The 12175-nt window shown below is 40.8% G+C and overlaps 2 protein-coding genes across 2 annotated transcripts; one reads left to right on the top strand and one right to left on the bottom strand.

Moving 5' to 3' along the window:
- Positions 1-816: 816 nt before the first annotated feature.
- LOC140360320 (histone H4) lies at positions 817-1138 on the bottom strand. The gene has a single exon (XM_072445532.1). It carries the CDS (start codon positions 1127-1129, stop codon positions 818-820), a length of 312 nt encoding a protein of 103 aa, XP_072301633.1. The 5' UTR covers positions 1130-1138; the 3' UTR covers position 817.
- Positions 1139-8942: 7804 nt separating this feature from the next.
- ins (preproinsulin) lies at positions 8943-11234 on the top strand. The gene is made up of 3 exons (XM_072445531.1): positions 8943-9013; positions 9984-10182; positions 11053-11234. Exons 2-3 carry the CDS (start codon positions 9990-9992, stop codon positions 11199-11201), a joined length of 342 nt encoding a protein of 113 aa, XP_072301632.1. The 5' UTR covers positions 8943-9013; positions 9984-9989; the 3' UTR covers positions 11202-11234.
- The last annotated feature ends 941 nt before the right edge of the window (positions 11235-12175 follow it).

The following is a 12175-nucleotide window of genomic DNA, read 5'->3' as shown; positions in this document are numbered from 1 at the left end:
ATGTTTTGCCAGGTATAAACTAATCGATGTTACGTTTCGTGTCCATCAGTGTTGTTATCTGTATTACACAGACAAGAAACCTAAATACGGACTTAATCATGACTTTAGCATGTTTTGCATGTAGATAAACATGTCATCTGAATACATTTGACATGTTGTAGAATGATATGATTAAAAATCCGTAATTTAAGAAATCAATTTGAGATCATACATTCCATGTACTTAATAAGGACCGGAATTATTTCCATTGACAGTAAAAAAGTTTACTAAGTCTACTAACTAGACATGTTTTAATATTTCAATTGCGATTAACTACAAAACACTGAATAATAACTCTAAACTATTGATACATGACAATAGATTTACTTTTTTCTGGTTCAAAATCCTTCAGTTTTCTTAAAACCAGTTTAATATTTGGCTTTATCTCACACTGCGCTCTGCACTGCTCTAGTAACTCTGGTCAGTACAATCACATGGTACGCTAACCGGACGCAGACCTACGTCACTTCTGGGCTGCGGTGTCCAAAGAGCTAAGGCTAACTGGCGACATGGCTACTCTCATAGTCTTGAATGGGCGGCCATCTTGGCTGCTGGGGGCTTTGTTGTTTGCTGTAGAGTGGCTTTGTAGCAGGCATCTGTGGTCTGATTGGATGCCTGGACTGTCACGGCTTGTTTGTAATAATCACTTTATATTTGTTTACTTCTTACACTGACAGGTTGAACAGTGTGGGTTAAGGAGAAAGTAACAAATGCAAATCTTTTAGTTTGTGGGTGGCTCTTAAAAGAGCCGTTGTTGTTGTGTTCAGTCAAGTGTCGTTTAACCTCCGAAGCCGTACAGAGTGCGGCCCTGTCTCTTCAGGGCGTACACCACGTCCATGGCGGTCACGGTCTTCCTCTTGGCGTGCTCGGTGTAGGTGACGGCGTCTCGGATCACGTTCTCCAGGAAAACCTTGAGGACTCCGCGGGTCTCCTCGTAGATCAGACCGGAGATACGCTTCACGCCGCCGCGGCGAGCCAGACGGCGGATAGCGGGCTTAGTGATGCCCTGGATGTTGTCACGGAGAACTTTACGGTGACGCTTGGCGCCTCCTTTCCCGAGTCCTTTTCCTCCCTTTCCGCGGCCGCTCATTTTTACTGCTTCGTGGATGACGAGACAGATGTGGCTCCAGCGGCTGCTCAGCGGTCTTTATCCTTCTTTTGCGGACGTTTGTGAAGAGTGTCTGTGGGCGGGGCCGTTCTTCCACCAATAGGAACGTGCTCTGTGGAGTTGTTGTTTTATGGCGGTCGACAGCCGAGTGTCGCATTACCGCCAGACTTTATTCCCCAGACTTTGTCGTAGTCCTAAAAGTTGTTCTTCCAGTGCTTTGACCTCCAGTGCTTTGACAAAGCCCAAGAGGTCATGAGATGCCTTTGTCATTGTATCCTATAGAAGTTCTTCCTCCCCTCCCATAACAAACAATACTTGTCTTAAAAGCACATTTGTCACGATATTAACCAACTGAAAAACGATGTCCTTTTATTTTACAAATGACAATAAGCTTTATTCATATATATATATATATATATATATATATATATATATATATATATATATATATATATATATATATATATATATATATATATATATATATTCACAGTTCACAGCATACATTAACTTCACATTAAATTATGCTGAACTGTTTGTGACTTAGCTTTTAAAAATACACTTTTTTTCTTCAAAAAACATGCACTGCTGTTTTGGCTAGGGCTCATCGCTCCACTTTTTAAACATACTTTACAGAGTGGTTACAATAGCACAGTGTACGCCTCATTATAAACGTACATTACAGTACATACAGTTTAACCGTCATATTTCGCACACTGCAACAAATTCTGGCCACATATCATACATCTATGTGAAGATAACAACCTCAGCTTCAGATGAATACTATCTTTGTCCGAGGTAATTTGTTTGTATCACATTCTAAGCCTCAAAACCACGTTGGTGTTTGTGCACATTAAACACTGGACGCGGACTTTTTTCCACGTTGTGCTTCAAAATTTGATTAAACCGGTTCTAAGTTGTTGGTGTTGACGGTGTTTTGGTAAATAGACATATCTATGCATAATCTGGAGTTAAAAACTGCGTGTCTGTACATTGCGTTTAGTTGAAATTGCGGTCTTTGTCAGCTGCAGTAAACACACGTCGTGCGGGTCAGACTTTCATTCATCTCTGCTTAATGTCCCTCACTACGAGGAAAGCTTAACACTTGAACGCGTTTGTGGTTCATCTTGATAGTTTTAAGTGGTCGAATGAGTCTTTTGCCGATATTCATTTGTGCAGTGATTTATCTAAACGGGTTTTAGTCTGATCATAGTAGTAGTAGCACAGCACTAATAGTAGAATAATGCTGTGGGTTGCTCCTTACTCCTCACTTGGCATGGGTCATTTGTCTTTACGTGTAGATTTTTTCACACGTTGACAGAGTTCAATTTTATTTTTCTAGATGTATTTGGAATTATAATTCTCGACAGTGACTAGAAAACTGATTCCACAAATAAAGATTAGTTTAGTAAAGCCATGACCTACACAACAAGTGATCTCAAGTGAACTCTCAAGTTACTAAGGGGATATTTTTGTTTTAATTATTTAATTATAGGACTACTTCTTCTCCTGTTGAGATATTGAGCACAATTATATATTTGTAAAACATGAATTTTCATCACAAAACACAGAGAGACATGAGGTAGCGTTTTGCCTTTTCAATGTCGTAGCCAGTCCAACATTCAATTAAATTCAATTAAAATTATTTTTGTAACGCCCAAAACAGTTGCCTCTGAGGGTGACAGTGAAAAACAGATTAAGCAATGTCTGTGGGGGCGAGAGTCCTCTGTCCTTAAACCCTACTCTCAGCCAGGAAAAACTACAAAAAACCTCCTTGGGAAAAACTTTCAACTGCGGGATCACATGCAATGGTATTTATTTATTTATTTGTCTATGGGAGTTTTTATTTATTTATAGGAGATCTTCTACTGAGAGTGTTTTTCAGACTTCCTATAAGTGATCTGTTCTTCTGTATCTACCTCTGTATCTACCTGCGTTGCACCAATGAAATTTCCCCATGTGGGACAATAAAGGAATATCTTATCTTATCCTCTTAACAACAAGCAAGTGTCTAAAATGAGCAAAACTGTCAAATGTATAGTGGCTTAGTTTAGATTAATTCAATGTCAAATGGGTAGATAAGATGTTCATTTTAGTCTAATGTATACCATTTTCCACAGCCTGGCACCCCCACCTTTAAGTGAAGATGAGCCTTGATTGTCGCCCGTGGGAGAAATTTGTCCTGGGACAGAAAAGTTGAGATGAGAGTCAAGTCCAGAGCCAGAAGAACTTCAGATCCCAGCAGCCTGGAACTCCTCACCTCCAACCCTGAGGGAGTGTTGCATCCGGGGACATTTTAAATACAACCTGATGAAGTGGCTTAAACATAATCCGCTGTGTAGCCGTCTGTGAGAATTATGGAAATTGGAAATATTTACAATTGTAGTTGCTTTTCATGTGAGGTGCTCCCTCTGCTGGTGAATGGTTGTTGGTCTTTGTTAGCCTGACAGGATATAGTTTATCCATCACCTGCTCATTGTTAACCACTCTGCGTGTGTGCAATATATTTACCGTGCAATGTCCCTGTCAAACACATTTCCAAATCCCTCCCGCATCGAAAACATGCACAATCCTCCAGCTTTACAGGCCAGTGTGTCTATGTAGTGCTCTTCCACCTTCAAAGCACTTTACTAGCCAATGTGGGTGAAGTGTGTTGCCCAAGGACATAACATTCCCTCTAGCGCCCCCTGTGGCACCTAATGTTACGGCAGTCTCCAAGGACTAACAGGGTCCGGCCCTGCTCCGCTTCAGAGGCTTAATTTCCCCATGTGGGACAATAAAGGATTATCTTATCTTATCTTAACAAGCAGGTATGGCAAAAGCTCTGGAACAGATGTCACTGCACAATGCATTGTGGGTCAACCGGAGTCGGTGGCCATATTGACAATTCATTAGTTACCGTTTTTACTCCTTATGCTACCGTCACATTGGAATGAAACTGTACTGTTATTAAGTCCCACTGAGGGAAGGAGCCTATTGTACATGTTTTAGACCAGGGGTGTATTGCGGGTATTTTCCGTCGCTTTTACAGAATAAAGCGGCGCTCGCTGTTCTCTTAATTTACGTCATTCGCCGCTCCTAAGTGGCAGAGTGTGATCTTTTCGCACGTGCCGCCCGCGGCAGCATGGCAGCATCTTTTGGGCATAGCGATGGCGGGTCGCCATGCCAAAAGCCCTCTGCGAGAACACTGCATTTTGAGAGAATAAATAAAGTTCAAATCACGTATTGCTTTTACAATGTTCATGTCGTCATAACTCTCTAATCAAAACCGACATTTGAGTTCATTTAAGTTTAATTTTTGCGGCACGCAGGGAATTGTGACATTTTCTTGGAAATGCTCTAGTGTTTTTCTCCATCACTTGCCGTCGCCGTGGAGACCGTATCTGAGGGACCACGAGGCACACGACCCGATCGGCAAACAGCAGCCGACGCACAACGATTCTGCACGGTAACGCGAGCAATCGTTAATCGCAACCCTTTTAGCAGCAGAGGAGAGTTACTTCAGTTCAATCTAAGCTCTAAAAGTAAAATGTTGTGATTTAATTTTGATTTAATTAAACAACTTGAATGAGACAAAATTAAAGGTGGAATGGACGATTTTTTTCAGCAAACTTGTTATCATATTTCCTCGTGGCGTGGATAAATCATTTGTCCTGCCACGTATCAATCATAAAACGCACCTATCGCTCACCTGCAGCCGCGCGCGGTTCGTCCCCACGTTTCCGCGTGCCTAAGCGCATGGATCTATCATAATATAGTTCCCTCTGTGTACGGGGCAAAATGAAGACGGATAAAGACAGTTCGAGCTGACGCAGAAGTGGACAGAAATCTACGGGAGACGAGAGATGCGATGCGCTCCGTTGCGCTAATAAACAAACGCACATGTGTGTTGTATCAGTCCGTACGGGGGAGGGCGCATGCGCACTTCCGCCTGCGTTCTCAAATCGCCGAAAAATCGTCCATTGTGCCTTTAAGTGTTTTCCTGTTCTTGGTGCCGATAATGGTGAATAACTCTTAAATCTATACTTTCAAACTACACAAATTAAGTTCTACACCTGATTATTTGTCAGAAAATTGTGGTCTCTGATTAAGAATGTTGTGGACATAAAATGTATAATGCCTTTTGTTATTCTACATAATCATTTAATTGATTTTTAACACCAGTTTAAGGGATACATTCTTTTAACACAGATTGAATCCATTAGATTAATTTTTTCCTGTTTATCCCAGAGCGTTCAACCATTTGGCATCAAACTTGCCTATCCTGCATTATTATTTATTATTGCATTTAGGTATTTTATTGCTTACTGAGTAAACCCACCTCTCGGCAGATCCGACCGGTAACTGGACCTGCTGGTGCTCGTCTCCGTGGAGATTACGGATTTGGTTTATATGCTCTTTTAAATGGGAAGTGAGATGTAGTAAGTATCTACAATAATATCTACAAATATAGCCGCAAGTGGCAATGATCGGACCTCGCCACGCCGCCGCCGCAAGAGGAGAGGGCGCTAACGCGCCCCAATTGTCCTTTTATTACACCTACTGCTGAATCCGTGACGCTGTCAAATCTTCTCCACTTTGCTTTACCATTCAAAAAGCAATTTTATTTTGAATTATTGGCCACAGAGAGACCATGACTCTTAGAATAAAAAAATACTTTTGATGGTCCACCCCTGAAGATGAGTCTCACCACATGTCAGGTTAATAGGGCTAACGCCCTAGGAGGAGTTCATGAAAGTATAACGTGTAAGCATGTTCGAATTTCAGAGATCTGTCGAATTTCCCATTGCAATAACATGTGAGGTTTCTGTCATTGTTACGGCAAAGCAGTAAAACTAAACATTTTACCCTACATATCAAATCTGTAGGGGGCGCTGTTGCGGCAAATTAATTTAAATTAATTAATTTAAATTAATTTGAGTAGGTTTAGGGCAAAGAGTTTAACAACTGATTCTAATTTGACGCAATTCAGACTTTATCTGCGCAAACGGCAGCAAATGTAAAATTTGGGAAATTTCTAAAATTCTAGCTACAGTTTGCGGCTTTGCCGCACGGAGAGTAATTTCACTAACTTTTGATGTCCCACTCCTCAGCACTATTTTCACCAAATTTCAGCTTTTTAGGGCCCTGGGAGGAGTTCATAAAAGAATGACATTTGGAAAAACTCCCGAGTCATGCTTAGTCATATTTTAACCAATATGGCCGACATTTGGTTGTGCGGACGGCATTGCCGTAATAAGATTTTTTACTTCTCTTGTCACCATCTACCTCTGCACCAAATTTCATGATTTTACAATTAGATTTTTTTGGGTCATTTCCAATCTCTCAATGCATTTTTGGTATATTTGGGGACGCTGACGCGCCAATTTTTCACATTTTTAGAAAAAAGAGATAGCCAGAATGTAGAGAGGCACGATTTTAAGAGGTGTGCTAATTTGTGTGACTTTTCGTCAATGTTCACTGGGTGAAAAATGGGGGGGGGTTGGTCCCGAGAAGAAAGAAGAAAGAAGAAGAATATTAAAGCCGCAAGCGGCTTCCAACGGCCCTCGCAGGCCGCCGGCCTTCCAACTCTGCTCTCTGCATTTTATAGCGATGGCGCTAACGCGCCCTCATTGTGTGTGTTATCTAAGAACTAAGACAGCGACACATTGTACATGGCCAATGCTGTGCTTAACCAGTGCAAATTAACCCAATTGTCGGTCAAATTTGCGGCTCCGCCACACAGAGACCATAACACTTGGAATAAAAATTTTAATAACTTTTGGAGCCCCGCTTGTGTAGATGATTTTCCCCAAATATGAGCTTGATCGGGCAATCGCCCGAGGAAGAGTTTGTTAAAGTGTGAAGCGTAAAATGTGGTAATTTTAGAGATTTTGCGGTTTTAAAATAGGGATCACATGGGAGGTTTCTGTCATCGCTACGGCTACGCCGTAAAAAATAGGGCATATGTTTGATTGGCTTTTTTGATCGGGACGCCAAATTTGAATTTTGGGTAAAGTTTTGAAAATTTTGGTAAAACAAATTTTTGACCTTTAATGTTACTTTAAATTTCACTCTGTAGGGGGCACTATCCCGCCCATTAAAATGTTGTCACCATAAACTGGTCCAAACTTGAAAGTTTAACAACTGATTCAAATTTCGTCCTAATCGGACTCGTTTTGTTCGAATGGGAGCAATTTTTAGATTTGCAATATCCCAAAATGAGTTGTCCAACTTTGCGGCTGCGCCGCACACAGACCATAAAAGTATTATATTTTAATAACTTTAGATGCCCCACTTGTCTAGAGGACGTACACCGATTTTGAGATCGGTGGGCAAAACGCACTAGGAGGAGTTTGTTAAAGTTTGACGTGAACAAAATTGCTGACTCGGCGTGTTTTCATTTTCAAAGGAAGATAGCGACCATAGGGTTAGTCTGGGGGCGTGGCTGCAATATATATATATATATATATATATATATATATATATATATATATATATATATATATATATATATATATATATATATATATATATATATATATATATATATATATTGTTGTCCTCACGAGTGGACTGCGTGTCCCAAATTTCGTAGCTCTACGACAAATTTGACGTCTGGGCATCTCCCATAAGTGCATTGTATTTTGACTTTTGTTGGTGGCCCTGTTGCGCCACCAACAAACTGAGTTTTGGGCAAAGTTTGGTGAGTTTTCGAGCATGTTCAGGGGGTCAAACTAGAGCTCAAAGAGCAGAAGAACAAGAAAAATATTTATAGCAAAAACAATATAGCTGTTTCAACTATAACAACACATTACACATCGTTTGAAAGCTCTAAGCCTTCCCCATGCCGCCATGGGGTGGAATCATCATTACGAGCGCGTAAGCCCTATCCTGCCGGGGTCCCCACCCACTCCCCATGGACTTCCATTGATTTTAGCAGATACAAGCATGGCCCATGACTGCGGCATGGACTCTCGCGTACAGGACGATGCCAGGAGTGTTTTTGGAGGAAACAGCTTCGCGCTGTTGTCAACAATGAGTTGTTGATTATTTCTGTCATAGTAGGAGTAAGTATGTATGATCCATGCCTTCGGCATGGGCTAGTTCACTGTACTTGCCAGGGGTGACGGGGTACCAAACATCGGATCTCGGACAGTTGCAGAGCAATAGGCCCTCCGCCCTGCTGGGGCTCGGGCCTAAATATTCGGATGCGAAAACAATGTTTCCCATTTTTCAAGTATCATAAACTATACATTTTCGGAAAGCACTCACACTTTCCTACCTCATGGTGTGGGTCCCTGGTCACTGACGGGTACTTTCGTTAATTTTGAGTGGGCTCTGCCCACTTTGTGTTTTTGGCCCTCTATACAGTGATAATGTAATTTTTTTGCATTGCATGTTTATATGCACGGAACATGCAAGAGATGGGGAACGTATTCGTGAGCTACTTAACGCAAACAAGAGCTTTATATGGGGATGACAACCGCTTCGTTTAAAACTAAAATAAAGGCTTTGTAGTTGATAGAGTTGGGATATCACGTGAATCAAACCTGTTTATTTATTGTCACGGTGTTGTACGCATTCCGCCTGGAAACTTGCCGTCAGCACACAACCAAAGCGCCGCAGGTAAGTGGCAAATATTGCACAGTTGCCGGTTATCGGATCATTTTGGCTCATTTACCGCGTTTGCTTTTACTAAGTGGCCCTGAAGTGAAGTCAATCGCAAGTAACTCCTCGGGTCTCGCGCGTGGAAGGGCGGGCCCAGGTGACGCCCAAGAAGCATAAAAATGAGCGGGACTCACCGTTTCAGTCTCAGCTCGACGAAAGGCAAAGGCTGTTCCTCTCCTGGTCCTCACTCCCACTGCTGCATCTACAACTCCACAGGTACGTGTCGTTATTCATGTTTTTAATATTCAACTTCCTTTAGTGTCTACAATAAGTGTGGATATTGAAGATTAAAGTGCCTATGACAGGTTTCTACAATGTTCTAATTCTGACTTTATTTGGTGTGATTTATACCTGTTGTACATGTAAATGATAGTTTTACACCAATAGTACATATTTGTAGAGAAAATGTTGAAAAATGTGTAGAAAAGGACATCACACTTGGGACTCTCATTACAGAAAGTTTATTCATAATTTACACAAATAAACCATTAATTTGACTCTCAAAACATCTATGAACAAAATGAAGTTGCTCTCATATATTTGTATTTGTAAAATAAAAAAACATATGACATTAGATGAGTTTTGGCCCAGTGTTTGCTTGTCCTGTTAAAAATATGATGAGTTTAGATCACTGTTTCCAAACCAGGACCTATTTGGGTTGGTTTCAATTGTATTATTAAAACATATTCTTTGTAGTAAATTGTATATTTGTAAGAATGTTTTGGAGGATTCTGGACATCCATATCATGAAACTAAAATAGTAGTAAATGACAAACATCGAAAAATGTGTCCGTTTGGTGTAAATTGGACTGGAATGTATTGATGACATCACAGAGGAATTCAGGTTTATAACTCAGCCCCACTTCTTCTACTGTCATTTTCAACTTTTGTTTATACATTTTTCTTCACAAACTGTAAAATTACTGATGTAAAACTAAAATTGTCCTGACAAAAACAAGTTGAATTGAAGTAAAACTATGATAAATATCCATTACATGCACTTTAATGATTCATTCCCCCCTAATGTCCAGGGATGTGACGATATGCAAATTTCACGGTGCAATATTTACTGTGACATTGTGGAGAAGCAAACAGAAATGTACTAGTTTTTCCTTTAAAATGCACACTTGTGTTCTTGGCCCAGCGCTCGCTGCGGCCTGCGTTCATGCTTGTGTTTGCGTTGCAGCTCGTCATGGCCTGTCGCTCGCTTCAGTGTGCGTTCCTCCTGGCTCTGCTAGTTGTGTCGTGGACGGGTTCTCGAGCGGCCGCGCCCCCTCAGCACCTGTGTGGCTCTCATCTGGTCGACGCTCTGTACCTCGTCTGCGGAGAGAGAGGGTTCTTCTACAACCCCGGCCGCGGAGCCAGAGACGTCGACTCGCTACTAGGTCAGGAAACTAAGACGTGACACTGACACAAAGATTAAATACAGAGGTTTTGTAAACCTTTAGCTGCTATATATGCTATATATATTTAACACTGGGCTGGACAAAAGATCACGATGGTTATTGTAGAATGTGCCTTTTAACACTGTGTACGTTTACAAGGCCGCAAAGACAGAGAACTACAATAATCAGATAACCTAATCATTAGATGTAATTTTTGGTGTGTGATCATCAAAAACATCAGTGAATTGTTAAATATTTAGAAAACAAAGTACAATTACTCTATTTTGTCCTTTTTTTGCATCATTATTCGTGTGTGAACAAGCAGAAGGAAATCAGATTGTTGCCACGTCAGATGGAAGTGTGCACGTGGCGTTTCGATAATCTGATAACTCCAGACATCAGATTATGATCAGATTTTTGGTCTGCTTATGATTTGGCCAGTGCATTTCAAAGGAAGTTTTGCACTGCCTGAAAAAAAAAGTGGATTTGGACAATAACTTTTAGATATTCGATCTACAAGAGAATTGATCAATCACAACAAACTGATGACTGAAATCACTGTCAACTCATCTTACAATCGGGTACACTTTTTCTAAACTATTTCCCCCCCAATGACACTAGAATTCTCAAATTACTGTTTTAAAATTAAATCAATTGTAGAAAAACTCTGAGAAGATGTTTTGAAGCTGCATCTCTTTTGCTTTATCGTGATCAACTTTAGCAATAATTTAGATTAAGATTGCGATGGACGTGAGATATTTACCGGACTAATCCATTGCCAAGACATTGGTCAGTTGCAGGTCTAGTTCAGTCCCGACGCGTGGCACCTCATTTACGCTCTCACTTCCACCCGTGCGTGTCTCTGCTCAGGTCTGCTCCCTCCAAAAGCCGCCGGCGAGAACGAGATGCCCGAGTTCGCATACAAAGATGCGATGGAGATGGTGGTGAAGCGCGGCATCGTGGAGCAGTGTTGTCATCAGCCGTGCAACCTCTTCGACCTCCAGAACTACTGCAACTGAAGTGTCCTGAGCACAAGTCCCGGGCGCTTGCCTCACGCCAAACACAAGATGAATTCAGATCGTTCTTTTCCAACAAAATAAAGTTTGTGAATTGAGAAAACCCAATGCTGTTTGTTGTGGAATTATTTTTCATGACTGACAGAAAGTCTTGTGCTAGCTATTTTTACTTTATTTTATTATTATCTGATTTTTATCTTTATTTTTTATTTTTATTATCTATTTTATTTTATTTCCCCCCCTCCATTCCCTATTAAGATAGGAGATGAGTTTTGTTAATAAGAGTTTTTTTTTTGTTTTTGTTCAAAAGAGTTCTATAAAGAGTGTGTTTTGAAACTTCCTATAATCTGTCCTTTCCTCCTGTTTCTACTGCGTTGTAACAACGAAATTTCCCCTTGTGTGGATATTAAAGGATTATCTTATCTTATCTTAAAAGTAATTGGTTTGAATAAAAAATAATTGATGGATCGAGGGAAAGGTTTTACACATTGAAAGACACAGGGCCGGCCCAAGCCTTCAGGGGGCCCTAAGCGAAAACATTTTTGGGGGCCCCTCACCACGTCATCAGAATCAGTTTTATTGCCATTGTCAGTAAACAATTCACATATGGGAACTTTCTTCAACGCAAACAAAGCGCACCAAAACTCCAGGGCATCTGTTTGCCAGTTAGTTTATTCTCAACACCTCACAAGCTCAAATATTGATAACTTAAATCCCACAATGCAACTTGGTATTCCGCTGACATCACCTCTACTCCCTGTACAAATAACACACGTCCCAGATATGTTTTTGGGTGTATTTGTGGGCGTTAAGGGTCTACAGCCACATTAGAACATTAGTTTAAATTAATGAACAGGGGGGTCTGGGGGGGTCAGATTTTCAGACCTTTTTGGGTATTCTGTTGCATTTTAATGTGGTCCAGCCGGCTAAAGTAAGAGTAAAATGTTGAGGTTGTAATGCTATAAAATGAAGATGTG

This window comes from Eucyclogobius newberryi, unplaced genomic scaffold, assembly GCF_026437365.1.
Source record: "Eucyclogobius newberryi isolate DKJ021-1_F unplaced genomic scaffold, fEucNew1.0.hap1 SCAF_15, whole genome shotgun sequence".
Taxonomy (NCBI): domain Eukaryota; kingdom Metazoa; phylum Chordata; class Actinopteri; order Gobiiformes; family Gobiidae; genus Eucyclogobius; species Eucyclogobius newberryi.
This window is presented reverse-complemented; position numbering and strand designations above follow the sequence as displayed.

Excerpts from the sequence above, each read along its gene's own strand:
- LOC140360320 (XM_072445532.1), bottom strand. The coding sequence starts at position 1,129 with ATGAGCGGCCGCGGAAAGGGAGGAAAAGGACTCGGGAAAGGAGGCGCC.
- ins (XM_072445531.1), top strand. The coding sequence starts at position 9,990 with ATGGCCTGTCGCTCGCTTCAGTGTGCGTTCCTCCTGGCTCTGCTAGTT. Across the intron at positions 10,183-11,052 it reads AGACGTCGACTCGCTACTAG|GTCTGCTCCCTCCAAAAGCC; the intron begins GTCAGGAAACTA and ends GTCTCTGCTCAG.